At 50.4% G+C, this 12468-nt stretch overlaps 1 protein-coding gene across 1 annotated transcript; it reads right to left on the reverse strand.

The window, feature by feature from the left end:
- Positions 1-3200: 3200 nt before the first annotated feature.
- On the reverse strand, positions 3201-4835 carry mfsA (glucose-inactivated glycerol proton symporter STL1; the record flags this gene model as incomplete). The annotated part of the gene is made up of 1 exon (XM_056932638.1): positions 3201-4835. One exon carries the CDS (start codon positions 4833-4835, stop codon positions 3201-3203), a length of 1635 nt encoding a protein of 544 aa, XP_056792597.1.
- Positions 4836-12468: the final 7633 nt, after the last annotated feature.

The raw sequence follows: 12468 nt of genomic DNA on the forward strand, positions 1-12468 counted from the left end.
AGGTATGGGGGGTTTTCGCCATTCGATACGACCTTGCCTCGCCCTCGAAAGTGACACAAGTTAGATTTATTGTTCGTGTGGTCTCGATACCTCAGTACTTTCCAGCTTCCACGCTACCTTTGAAAAGTAAGTACGTCAATTCTTCGATGCTCCTGTTGAGGAGGAGTTTCTTTAAATCTCTATTATCACAGCATGCGAAGGAGAAAGAGCTTGAACGATGGTATCAACCGGCTTCAAAGAGTGTCACAGTCTCAAAGAACATAGTTCCTCTTCGCAGAGTAGGAGACATCCTCAGACATAGGTATTCCTTGACTGATTGGCCTTCCGGACAGGTGGAAAATCTGATGCGTAGGTATCATATGAGCATCCGTGACTCTGAATTATCTACCTTGCAACGAGTATTTGAAGGGCGGTTTGAATATTTTGAACCTTTGCATGTTTTGATTCGAATCACGAATAGCTACCACCTAGCGAGTCAGTATACCTCGTCAATCGAGATATGGATAGCGGCCATGCCCTGTGGTGATTGGAATGTAGACCTCGTAATCCTAGGTATGCAACGATCTGTTTGTTTTACTCAGGGGAGATCACATGGGAGGCTTCCTTAGTCACATGCTTTGTCTGTTTCCGTTTATTCACTTTGGTTCAGCTACAACTGTATCGAGATAGATCCACTCTCCAAGATTCCAAAAAAAAAGCAAGCTATTGTGGAGCCAACATGAGGTGAATGCTTATACCTGCCTCCAGGTACTCTATATTTCCACTATTTCACCTTCCACATGCAGCACCAGCGAAGAGCTACCACCCTCCCCCTACCAACTTCCTCGTCTCCGCAAACAGAAGTCAAAGGAGCAATCTCCGGAAAAGCGGGCACTCGGGCTGGTGACTGCCGTGGTCTGTGCAATAGTGTATCCCCCCACGGGGAGAGCTGCCCGAGGGAAAGGATGCCGGGGGCGGATAAGAGGGGGGGGGAAGGGGGGCCGGGATGCCAGGTTTCGGAAATGAAAACGGGTACTGTAGTAAATTATTAATAGAAGTTAGTTAACTAACTACTGTAGTAGTAACTGTACACCTGACTCTTGAGTCATGAGCATGGAGTCCGAGTGTAGCACCCGAATTCAGCTTTCCGGTTGAAAAGGTCTCGGTTAACTTGCCCCGTGTACTGTGTAGTGTAGCAGTGTTGACTTTGTGTAGTACAGGTCAGTACTAGTCTGTGCGGGCCGTGTTTCCGAGACAAGGTTCAGGTCGACTTGTATGCAATTACTTTAATTCGATTATTTGCATCAGCATTAGGAGTTAAATTTCAAAATTGGGATCGACATCGAGGTTAGTCCCGTAGTCAAGGCACCAAGCAGTGAGCACAGCCCGATTTTGCCGCTTTCGCCGCTTGTAAAGGTCCAAGCGCTGCGCCCGAGCCGGGGTCTCGTTCCAACCGAACTCAGCTCGCTTATCTTGCCTTTTTTGTCGGGGTGTAGTGAAGTCTCCAATATCTACATTCTACACTAGTAACTACCTACTTCTACATACAGCACCAACTCTTACTAACTAGCACAATTTCCCCGGTCTTTGTCCCCCACCCCCGCGCCACGTCTCCCCAAGTCTCCAAAGATTCCGTCCTTGTACTAGGCTATTTACCCCGGAACTGAACAGAATCCCGCCCTTTCCTGGACGCCTAATGAACAAGTCGGCCAACCCCCACCAGCGAGCGAGACCGTGGAAATGGAAGGCTTGCCGAGAAAGGAAGATGTGCGTCGAGAAGTGCTTATGCTGCCGAGTATCGAGCGTCCAGTGCCTCCAATTTCGGTGTCTAGTGTCACTGTCCAGTGTACTGTCTAGTAGTCCACCGCCTACAGTGCCTACTGCCTACTGCCTAGTCCTACTACTAGTGTCTTGCAGTCTACTAGTAAGCCACATGCACCACTCAAGCTGGGTAGATAAAGAGAAAAAGTCCGGGGCAATGACCTCAATGCGTGTCCGCGCTTTCCCACGTCGAGCCCTACTACTACGTGTACCGTATGCAATCCACATCTCGAGCCGATGGAGAGAGTCATACCTGTACGCCATACGTCATGCGCGAGTGCCGATATGCTCAAACAGGTGGTGTGTAACTGTGTACAGCGCACATTCGCATAGTCGGTTCGTCGGCGTCGGAATAGATCGTAAGTACTGTAGTGGTAGGCTTACACGATAACAAGGAACGACACGTCAAGTAGTCTATACTCTATACTCTATGTAATGCATAGCTCCTATCGACCTACCTCGTAGGTAAGTAGTAATATCGGGGGGCACAGCAACCACAAGGCCCCTCCCCAGATTTTACCTAGTGGACCTTGTGCATGAGTTCTGTTGATCATCTCTGAAATTCTGGGGTAGGGGAGTTGATCGTCGCTGCAAGAGTCGGTGCGCTATTATCATTTATGATTTGAGGCTTGAGTCTTGCTTTACTATGATTGAACATTGTGGGCAGATTGAATCATAGGAGTATATTGAACGAGATGTCAAGACAAAATTCGTCATTTCCGCGTGGTTCCCCTGGGTTTGTTTTATAGATTCATTGAGGGTGCGGGGATGTAGGCGGGGTTGGCTATGTAAAAAATTGCATTGAAGCCGCGTCTCGAGTTTGAGAAGAACCTCCAAATGATCGCATATGCAATGAAGGACGTGTCGATATCCAAGGGGGTAATTCGAAGATCATGGCTTACTAGAAGTTAGCTCATGAGCCAGTCTGGACAAACTCATGACAAGAGGCAAACTTGCAAGATACTAATGTGTACAGCGGCGGCATTAACGCATGGTTCTATTCTTTCAAGTTGCACTAGAAAAGGATTTGGTGAAGATTTATTTCTTGATTCAATCTATCCACTAAATGAAACATCGAGATCAAAGATGCTCAAGACATCACCGCAATAGAAAGATCATTCAATCGTATTCCGACACAAACGTCAGAAAACAAACTAAAGCCAAAATGCGCAGTATGGGGGGAATAATTGTGCGAGACATCAAGAACACTCTATAACAAATTCGAGAGTGAATCACAAGTTTCGTTGCTTTCCGTCGCCAGGATGGATCATCAAAGCAAAGCGACCGGGAACAGGACTGGATACAATGAAAAAAAAATTTGGAACAAATGTCATGAGAACAAGCAAATCATCGGATGATTGCTTTTCCAGGAATTCTCTTTTTTCTTTTCTGTTTCAGCTTTAGTTCTTCTCGTTGTCCGAGTTTCCACTTGACATGGCCATCTCGGCCTTCTCGTGCTCGGCAGAGTGGCGAGGGTCCGAGGAATCCAGACCGACTTCGCGGAGCATGGAAGCAATCTCCCCAGGAGAGAGCTTGGGAAGAGTCTGGGCGATCTGGTAGGGCCACTTCTTCTCGATGTGAGCCTTGGCGAAGATAAGATCCATCTCCTCCAGGTCACGACCGGCCGTCTCAGGGTAGTAGAACCACGCGAAGGGCAGGCCGATGAAGTTGACCAGAGCGAAGAAGAGGTAGATACCCCAAGGGGAAGCGTCGGAGAAGACGGGAGTGAACATGACGACGGCAAAGTTGGTGATCCAGTTGGTACAGGTGGAGGCGGCGGCAGCCATGGTACGAGTGCGGAGAGGGTTGATCTCGGGAGGGTAGATCCAGGGGAGGGGCAGCGTGGTAAACGCGAAGAAGCAGATGAAGAGGAAGATACCGACGACGGCGCCCTTGGTAGGGCCCTGGCCACCGGCGATCAAGCAACCCATGGTAATGACAAAGGACAGACCCTGACCAGCGAAACCGATGAGGAAGAGCTTGCGACGACCGACCTTCTCAATCATGAAGAAGGAGGGGATGGTCGCCAAGGCGTAGACAGTGGCGAAGACACCACCCAGAATCAGAGACAGACGGTGCTTCATGCCCAGGTTCTGCTCGAACAGCAAGGTGGAGTAGTAGATAGCGGCGTTGCAACCGGTGAACTGCTGGAAGAACTGACCGGAGCAACCGATCATCATACGCTGGAACTCCTGAGTCTTGCCGCCAGTGAACAAGGTCTTCCAGCTGGCCTTGGCACCGTTCTCGGCGTTGAAGTCGGCCTTCATCATGTTGAAATCGACGAGCACGTCCTCGGCATCGGGAGAGCTGTCGTTGAGCGCGGCCAACACCTCCAGGGCCTCCTGATCCTTGCCCTGCATGACGAACCAACGGGGAGACTCAGGAAGCATCATAGCGCCGACACTGACGAGGATGGCGAAGAGAATCTGGAAGGCCACGGGGAATCGCCATTGGACGGAGCTCTCGACGTAAGACAGACCAAAGTCGATCCAGTAGGCGATCAAGGTACCGACAGCGATGATGGCACCCTCGAAGCAGACCAGGAAACCACGGTTGTGGGCGCGAGAACATTCAGACTGCCAGACGGGGATGGTGGCAGTGTCCATACCGTTGCCGAGACCCGAGACGACACGACCCACGACGAATTGCCCCAGACCCCAATGCGGGCCGAAGGCGGCGCTGGAGATGACAGTGCCGACGATCATGAGGATACCACCGGCGACTAGCAGAGGCGTACGACCGATGCGCTCACCAAAGCACAGGGTGAATATGGCACCGAAGAAACAACCCAATTCGTAGCACGCGGTGACGGCACCACGGAGGACGGAGACATGTTGAGAGTAGGAGGCAGAGTAGTCGGGAGAGCTCTTGCTAGGAATGAAGAGCGCCGGGAACTCCTGGGTGAACTGGTTACCCGAGATGATACCGGACATCAAACCCTGATCATAACCGAAGAGGGAGAAACCGATGACCGAAGTGAAGGTGATGGCAAGACGGAGCTTCCTGCCCCGAAGGCCAGAGGTGGTTGTCCACATCTTGGAAGGTGTGTTGGTGTGTATCTATCCCTGTGTATTGCCTTCGCGCGATCCAAAGAGAAACATGCGAAAGGGAGCACAAGAGAGAGAGAGAGAGAGATAGAGAGAGAGAGAGAGACGCAGGACGGATGGGGGATGAGAAAGACGAACGGAGGAGAGGGAAGATCGATGATAGAGAAAGGAAAGGATGAACATCGGTGGGTGCGGGACGAGGGGGTCTTATGTATCTCTTCGCTCGCTCTCCCTTTTCAGTCAGTCTGTCTTGTCTCCGTCGGTCTTGTCACTGCTCTTTTCCTCTCCTTCCTATCGAAGCGGAGAAAGGCCGTGTGCCGCACCCACGGGTCATATCGGCCAAGACGAGGGAGTGGACATGACGTCGGCCGGGATGATATGAAAAGGCAGGTCGGGCGGATCACTATTTTGACGCCCTAAGCCAATCTGGGGAGTCATCGCAACCAAGGGGTCCCCGCAGCAGAATTTTACGGGGCCGCGAAGGGGTGGGGGCTGCCCAAAGCGGCTTGGGATGGAGGCAAGTCTTGCGAGCCGCTCAGGCGCCGAGACGACTTTGAAGGAACCGAACTGTACTACATCTCCGAGAAGAAAGAGGTGAACCGACCGCGCGAGAGAGAAGGGCGGAAGTGGCAGAGTGGAGAAGGAACCATTGAATGATTGATGAGAACGACAGGAGGATCCAGCGCTTAACGGCCGGCACACTTTGGGGAGGAGATCCGCCACCAACGTGTGATACCGTGATTGAGATTGCTGGTTCCCGTGGACTGTGTAGTGTGTACTCGGACTCGTGCAAGGACCGTAGTACTGTTCGTTCGTATGTGGTACTTTAACTGTCTGTCAGTGGCGGCGGATATACCGAGGGAGGCATACGGGTAAATCAGGTCGAAGTCAAGTACTGATCCGTAGTACAGTACTGGTCGACAATCCAATACCCCCGGGTTCCAAGTACCGGACAAGTCCATCCGGCACAGTAGTGCTGAATCGAGACAGGCAAAATGTGGAAGCAGGGACTCCGACTTGACCACATGCAGAGAGTCGAAAGGAGTACCTGCAACTTAGGGAGTACCGAGTCACTGACTCTACTGAGTACCAGCACAGTCGCGAGTTCCCAGGCTAACCCTAACTTGGGTAAGAGCAGTGGGTCCCACCACGCCCAAACAGTGCCTGAGAAAAAGGACTGTCCCGTGCTCTGTGCCCTTCAAAGTTTCGGGTGCTTGGCCTGGTGCAATGATTGCTTGGGAGTGCTTACTGGGCGCCACCCGTTCTCGTCCGTCAAGCCACCCGTGGGTCCCGCTGGGACGCCTCTTTGTCACCGCTCCCGATCCCAGCCCAAGTCCACCCCGTTCCCCCTGCTGCCCGGTCCCCCATTATGGGAACTTTTTGCCGTCTGCGAGGATGAAGCACATGTATTCATGGATGAGTGCATGATTTATTGATTTTTGGAGTATGTACCTTGTGTCACCGTCCGTCAAGAACCCTCGGAAGCCTCGTGGAGACAGATCGTCATCGTCCTGGCTCAATTAGGAATCTCTCCCGATTCTTGCATCCCTAGACTCTGCTTGTAGCCTTGTACTACGTCCGATCACAGCGAATACGTCGCTGTGGGTGGAGTCTTTTGCTGGACTAATCTTCCATGATGATGATTCTGCATAGGTAAATACTGCCTCCCGAGTCGCTTCAGCTCGACCATACATATGTAGACATTCGCTTTGAACAGATGCGCAGCATCTTACTCCAAGCCATCCGGGGCTTAGTTGCCAATGTCCTGCGATTCCTACAGTAATTGCGCCATTGACTACCAAGTCATCGCCAATAAAGCATTGGGAGTCATGGAAAGAATCAATTTCCCGTGAAAAGAACAGTTATAGGGTACGACTGTACGCGACTGATCTACAGTCTACAGTCTACACACCCTCACACCACTCCTCCTCATGATGACTATCCGGGTGTTCTACTACTGCGTGGGAAAAAGATTTTTTCGCCTCCCCCACACTCCGCTCCATCTCATATACTGTACCAGACGTCCCTTCCATTCCTCGCTCTCTCTCTCTCTCTCTCCTCCAAAAAGTCGACAAGCCCATTCATCATCGCCCAGAAACCCCACAGACTCCAACCCTCCAAGCCGATGACCGGGATGGTGACCGGACGGCGAAACCCAGACCCACGGAGCGGGTCACCGAGATGCGAATGAAGCCACCGACGCGATCGCATTCGGCTCCCCGTGGGGACCGTGAACAGAAAAGCGGTCGTCGAAACGGGAAGTTGCCCTTTTGGCGAAAGAACAGAGGGAAATCTCTGCGTCGGAAGAAAGTCGACTCTGGGTACTGGTACAGTAGTAGAGTACTTATGGAGAGTCTTGTTTGAGTGGGTTGGTAGTGGTACCCACAGAATAGGAGCTCAAATTTTCGGGTCGACTTGGGGTGATATTGTGATGACTTGTTTCTGCCCAAGCGTGAGTTTAAGATTCTGGCTGCAGCGCTGCAGCCAAGATCACATTGTTTGCAGTGGACTATATTAGGTTACTTGGTACTAAGCAGTAGGCACTAGGAGGAAGCTGAAAGGTTCAAGTGACAGACATGACTGTCCATTATGAGAACAATCATGTTGAGCCCCGAGGGTGAGATGGACAGAAAACATGTGATAGTCAAAAATCATTTGGCGGTGGTGGTGCTGGTAGTGGGTGACAGAGACTGTCGACTTTTGAGTGCAACAGGTAGTCTTGGGAACTGTAAGGTGGGAATACCCATTTATTTTATTTTCTTTTTTCTTTTTTTTTTCCCTTTTTTTCTCGCGCAATTCCCACTTTCCGACCCTTTTGTGTTTGGTGGCCCGCTCTTTTCGATCTCAGGTCCTCTCCACGATTTCCCCTCAAACGCACATGCGAAACCCACGGACGACGGAAAGATGGGACCTCGGATCTGGAAAATGGTTCATCCGAGGCAATGAGTGCTGCTCCACCGACACGTGACTGTGAGCCATCTCGTCATCCCGTCGGAGGGTCCGAGCCACGTCTGTCAGTGGCTGGAGTGGTATAAGCCTTGTCAGGGTAGGGCCAGGGCTTCGACCATGGACTGGATGAATCCTCCCAAGTAGTGGAGCTTGCTATCCTAAATTCGACTAGTGTATAAGGCCAAGACCGGCCCGGACTGTCCCAGTGACTGAGTCTCCAGTGTAACCTCAGCCGCCGGGAAATTACTTCCAGCCCCACTAGCACCCGTAGACGGCCTTTTCGGTCAAATGTCAGTGTAGCACTGGGAGCATAGAAGGTTTTTCAATAGTTATCTCACTTCCTTCGAAGTGAGACCCTACCGGATTATTTAGGTAATTGGGATGGTTCCTGTTCCGAGAGTGTTCAGACTTGGCAGACGTCTTCCTTGTTCTACCACCAATGAGGGCCGAGCTGCGGGAAAGATTCTCGGGGTAATTCTGAGTGTCGGGCCGACTTCTGGACGCGATGCGCTGCCGCTCTGATCCCGCTGCTTGCATGTACCTTACTGTACCTACTGTAATTGTTCTACTGTGGTTGTAGAGGGGGCCATTCGATCAAGCTCGGAGTTGTCGACTGCCAAACCTGTGGATATCTGCTGGCGGGTGATTCTTCCAACTCATAGGTGCAGGTGCAGGTGGAGGCGCATTTGCCAGCGAAGGACTGCATCTGCATCTGCATCTGCAGCTGCTGGAACTTTAACAGGCGAGAATAGCTTGAGTCCTACCACTGTTCTGCTATGCGGGTGTAGACCATGCTGCAGATGTCCACCACTGACTACGTGCAGGGTATCATGCGGTTGCGTCCTTCTCCTCGGAGTCCTCTGTGGCCTCGATGAAACCGAGGGCGTTCTCATCCCTGGTTAGTAGAACTATACAGTATACACAGAAGAGACGAGACACTAGAGTCACGAGTGTATTCACCAGGAGACAAGGTACACTGGACACGCGCGCCAACCCGGTGGATCACTGGATGCAGCCGTGTCACATGCCCCTCGTGCATTCCCCCAGTTGTGACGTGAGACAAGAACATGAGGCTCTGGATGACCTGTCCGGGGTACCATACAATTGTACATACTTTGCCTTCTACCACTGAGCACATGTCCTGTCCAAATGTGGCAAGTTTGTCGAGCTCCAACACCATGTGCTAGAGCTGCTACGGTCAGTGCTCAGTGCTTACTGCTTAGACTACCTGTACCATTCGGGTAACCCCTTCTCTTCTTTCGAAAGATCGTCCACTCCATCAGCATGCATCTACTCTTAGGTGTGTGCCCCAGATCTACACTGTAGCAAGGTGGATCCGGGGTTTTTGGAGCAACCATTTCACCTCAGGTTGACCCTTGTGTAGTCCACGGGAGATACTGTAAAGGAAAGCCCACGTGGTTGATCAGCAATGGGTATCCGGTGAATGTACTACCCCGGGATCTCTGGAATGACGGGTAGAATCTCATCGTTGATGGGGTGCCTTGCTCGACAACGGTCCCTCCATCAAGCTTCTGGCCAGATGCATCGAAGCCATTTATGTCTTGTTGACCGTTGTGATCGACTCTATATATTCAGGTACAAAGTCACGACTCCACACTCCACAGTAAGATGACCACGGCACTTCCATGATCACATTGGTGGTCAAGAGCTTTCACGTTCAAGAGCGACAGGAACTAGGTTGAGCCACGCTTTCATCTCGCTTGGATGATAACGCCAAGAACGTCCAAGAATTGGAAGTCATCGCTGTCGCCCTCAATCCAGTGGATGTCAGCTGCTCGCCATTCCTGCCATGTCAGTCGAGGAGTATTCTCCCGTCCTTCCAATCTTAAACATATCGAACCTTAATCGTCCATCGCGTTGAGCCGTGTAGCCCCGAGAGTCTCCAAAGAGTGGTATTACCTTATGTACAGCTGTACATGGGCTACATACTCGATGAGCGCAGGGAACATCCATTTGCACGAGCAATTACCCGAACTTCCAACTCGGCTATTGTCTCTACCCGCCTTCAATGGCCGAGGCGATCGATTATCCCGATATCTTCCTTATTCTCGGCTTTCCTACCTAACGATTTCTGCAGGCGTTCGAGCCGAGGTGCCCCTCGAGCAGCTTGTGAGCCCTGTCGATTCGCTTCATTTTTTTTGTCTCTCTCCGACAGCTTCTCTCGTTTCCCCTTCCAAGCCATCATTGCACATTTTCCGTTCATGACCTTTGCTGCATGTTGGGTAGCACCGTGAGTCTTGGCGGTGGTTTATGTAATTCCACCAACTATTGATGGACCTGCCGGCCTTGTTCGCCCAGCTTTAAGCCATTTGAATCTAGTCGGATTCGTATGCCGTACCACAGTCACTGAGTCATTCACTGTCCAGTTCCACTAAGACTTAGACCGCCATATGCTTCAAAATTGAATAATTTTGATCCACCAGTCCCAGACTTTCAAGACTCTGTGCCTCAGGATTCAGTCACTAGAATTTTCAGCCACTCACACGTCTGCCTCGATCGGCCTTCCTCATGACGTCAGCGCGATACATGCGCAGATGGAACTTCCCATGGATCCACAATACATTTCCTCTTACTAAACCGACAACTTCTCCCAGTCCCGTCACCTCTCACCGTGCGAGGGTTCAGTCAAAAAAAACAATTTGCAAAAAAAAAAGAAAAAAAAAAAGAAGAAAAACAAAATTCGGTTTAATGTTCTGAAACTAAGATTATCGCTTTCCATCATTGGAAAACAAAATATCCCACAATTTCTAGAAGACGACAATGTAGCGTCTGAGCCGTGGGTTCATACATGCTGTACCCGTCTACCAGCGCCATGAAGAGCGGAATACACACGGAGAACAAAAGTTGTGTGACACTTGATGTTTTCTCGATCGAGTCCTGATCACTGAGCCACCTGGCATGAGCGAAGCCAGGACTGTCGAATGGGAGACGTGTGGATGGCTACTCTTAAGCAGTGATCATACAACAAGAGTCAATTTCTACGCTCGACTCGCGGGCAAATCATCCGCTCAGTCTCAGGTCAGGCTCTCAGCAGTCAGCAGTCTCCGCCGCGGAAATCAGATTCCATCCCGCTTGTTGATCTTATCTACATTCACTCACTTTTCCAGCCTGGATCTGGATTAACTTTCGACTTTGGGGTCCTCTGCGTCACGGGAAAAAGTTTCAGATTGAAAAGCGTATGCAAAAGCGTCAACCCCCTCCCCCTAAAAAAGTCGACGTGCGTCAATGTTCAGTGTAGTGGTGCGACGCACGTCTCACTTATTAATGTTTATTGTTTACTTCACTCCGACTCTCATGACCCTATTATGATCATTGCATTTTTTTTGTCCGTAATCCAAGTGTCAATCACCGGCCCATGTTTCTGCCATTTCTTAAAGTTCTGAATAAAGTGTTGTAGATCAAGCCTGGACTTGCTCCACGGACTGGCGGTTTCGTCCTTTGAGTAAAGTAGGTGAATCGGGTTGAGACTCTATGAGTATGACTATGGGGTGCATGTACTTTGCACGATGCCATATCGGTCGGGTTGTTGTGACTAGGTCTAAAATCACATGGAAAGAGACATGAGCAGGTAGTGACTGCAGGTTCAAGCCAGGTATTGGTACACATTGACCAGCCAGGTTCCATTTGGCGCGAGTACTACATGGCAAAGTTTATAACATAAGAGACCTGCGGTGGGATTCCGCTCATCCAAATTTCGACTCATGCTGACACTCTCCTCGTAGTTAAGTGCGCACTAGGATTGGGCTACTCTATGGCATGGACGAGTAAAAAGCCCCGCAGAAAGGGTCTCTTCTCTCCAGGATTGAAATTACAACCGTCAAAGTCCATTTGTATACTGAACCGAAAAAAAAAGTGGTGGCAACAAAACGACTCGATCCTTGGCCTTAGAAAAGGAAGAGAGACTGAAAGTCTATCGTCGCCTACAAAACTTAATCGGCGCTGCGTGCGGGCAATGCCATTGACACTTATAAACGCAAATATACCAACACGTCAATAAAGAGTTTCTCCGCCTGCATCACCGCGAAGCATATTTTCGAGATCTCAAGAAAGTGCCAGACTACGTCTATGCGGATGGTGACCTCGGCCACTGGTTTTGCCACATATCATCACTGTCGAATCCTTCGAAAAGCATCTTCACGACATCCGTGCACAGAGGGCTCGCTTGCGTCTTGAGGATCTCGATACGGCAAGGAGGATATGACGTGCATTCAGATGTTCGCCCCATGGCGCATGACAGAGGCAGAAAGCTGCAATTCTATTGCACCAAAGAATAATGCTCTGATCGAAGCCTTTCAAGATCATGACTATGATGATAAACTAAGGACGGGATCAGAACAGAGTCTACCGATGGAGATGGCGACCAAGTACGAAACACACACATTTTTTCCTCTCTCTCCCTCTCTCATCCAAACGAGTATTATACTCACCAGCTTGATGGTACCTGAAGCACAGTCTGATTGTCTTTGAAGCCGACATCTCTGCATCTACCTGTTCCTGAAGCGATAATCAAGCAACAAGCCCAAGGTAAGCTTCGATGTCTCGACGATCTCACCCCTGCTCCTCAAGTTGCAAGGATCGATGACCCGTACACTATTATACGAATATCGAGTATCTTCAAACCAAGACAACTTCTTCGCCTCAACCTCCAGTT

Source organism: Penicillium diatomitis, assembly GCF_028827545.1.
Source record: "Penicillium diatomitis strain IBT 30728 chromosome Unknown utg000003l_segment0_segment0, whole genome shotgun sequence".
Taxonomy (NCBI): Eukaryota; Fungi; Ascomycota; class Eurotiomycetes; order Eurotiales; family Aspergillaceae; genus Penicillium; species Penicillium diatomitis.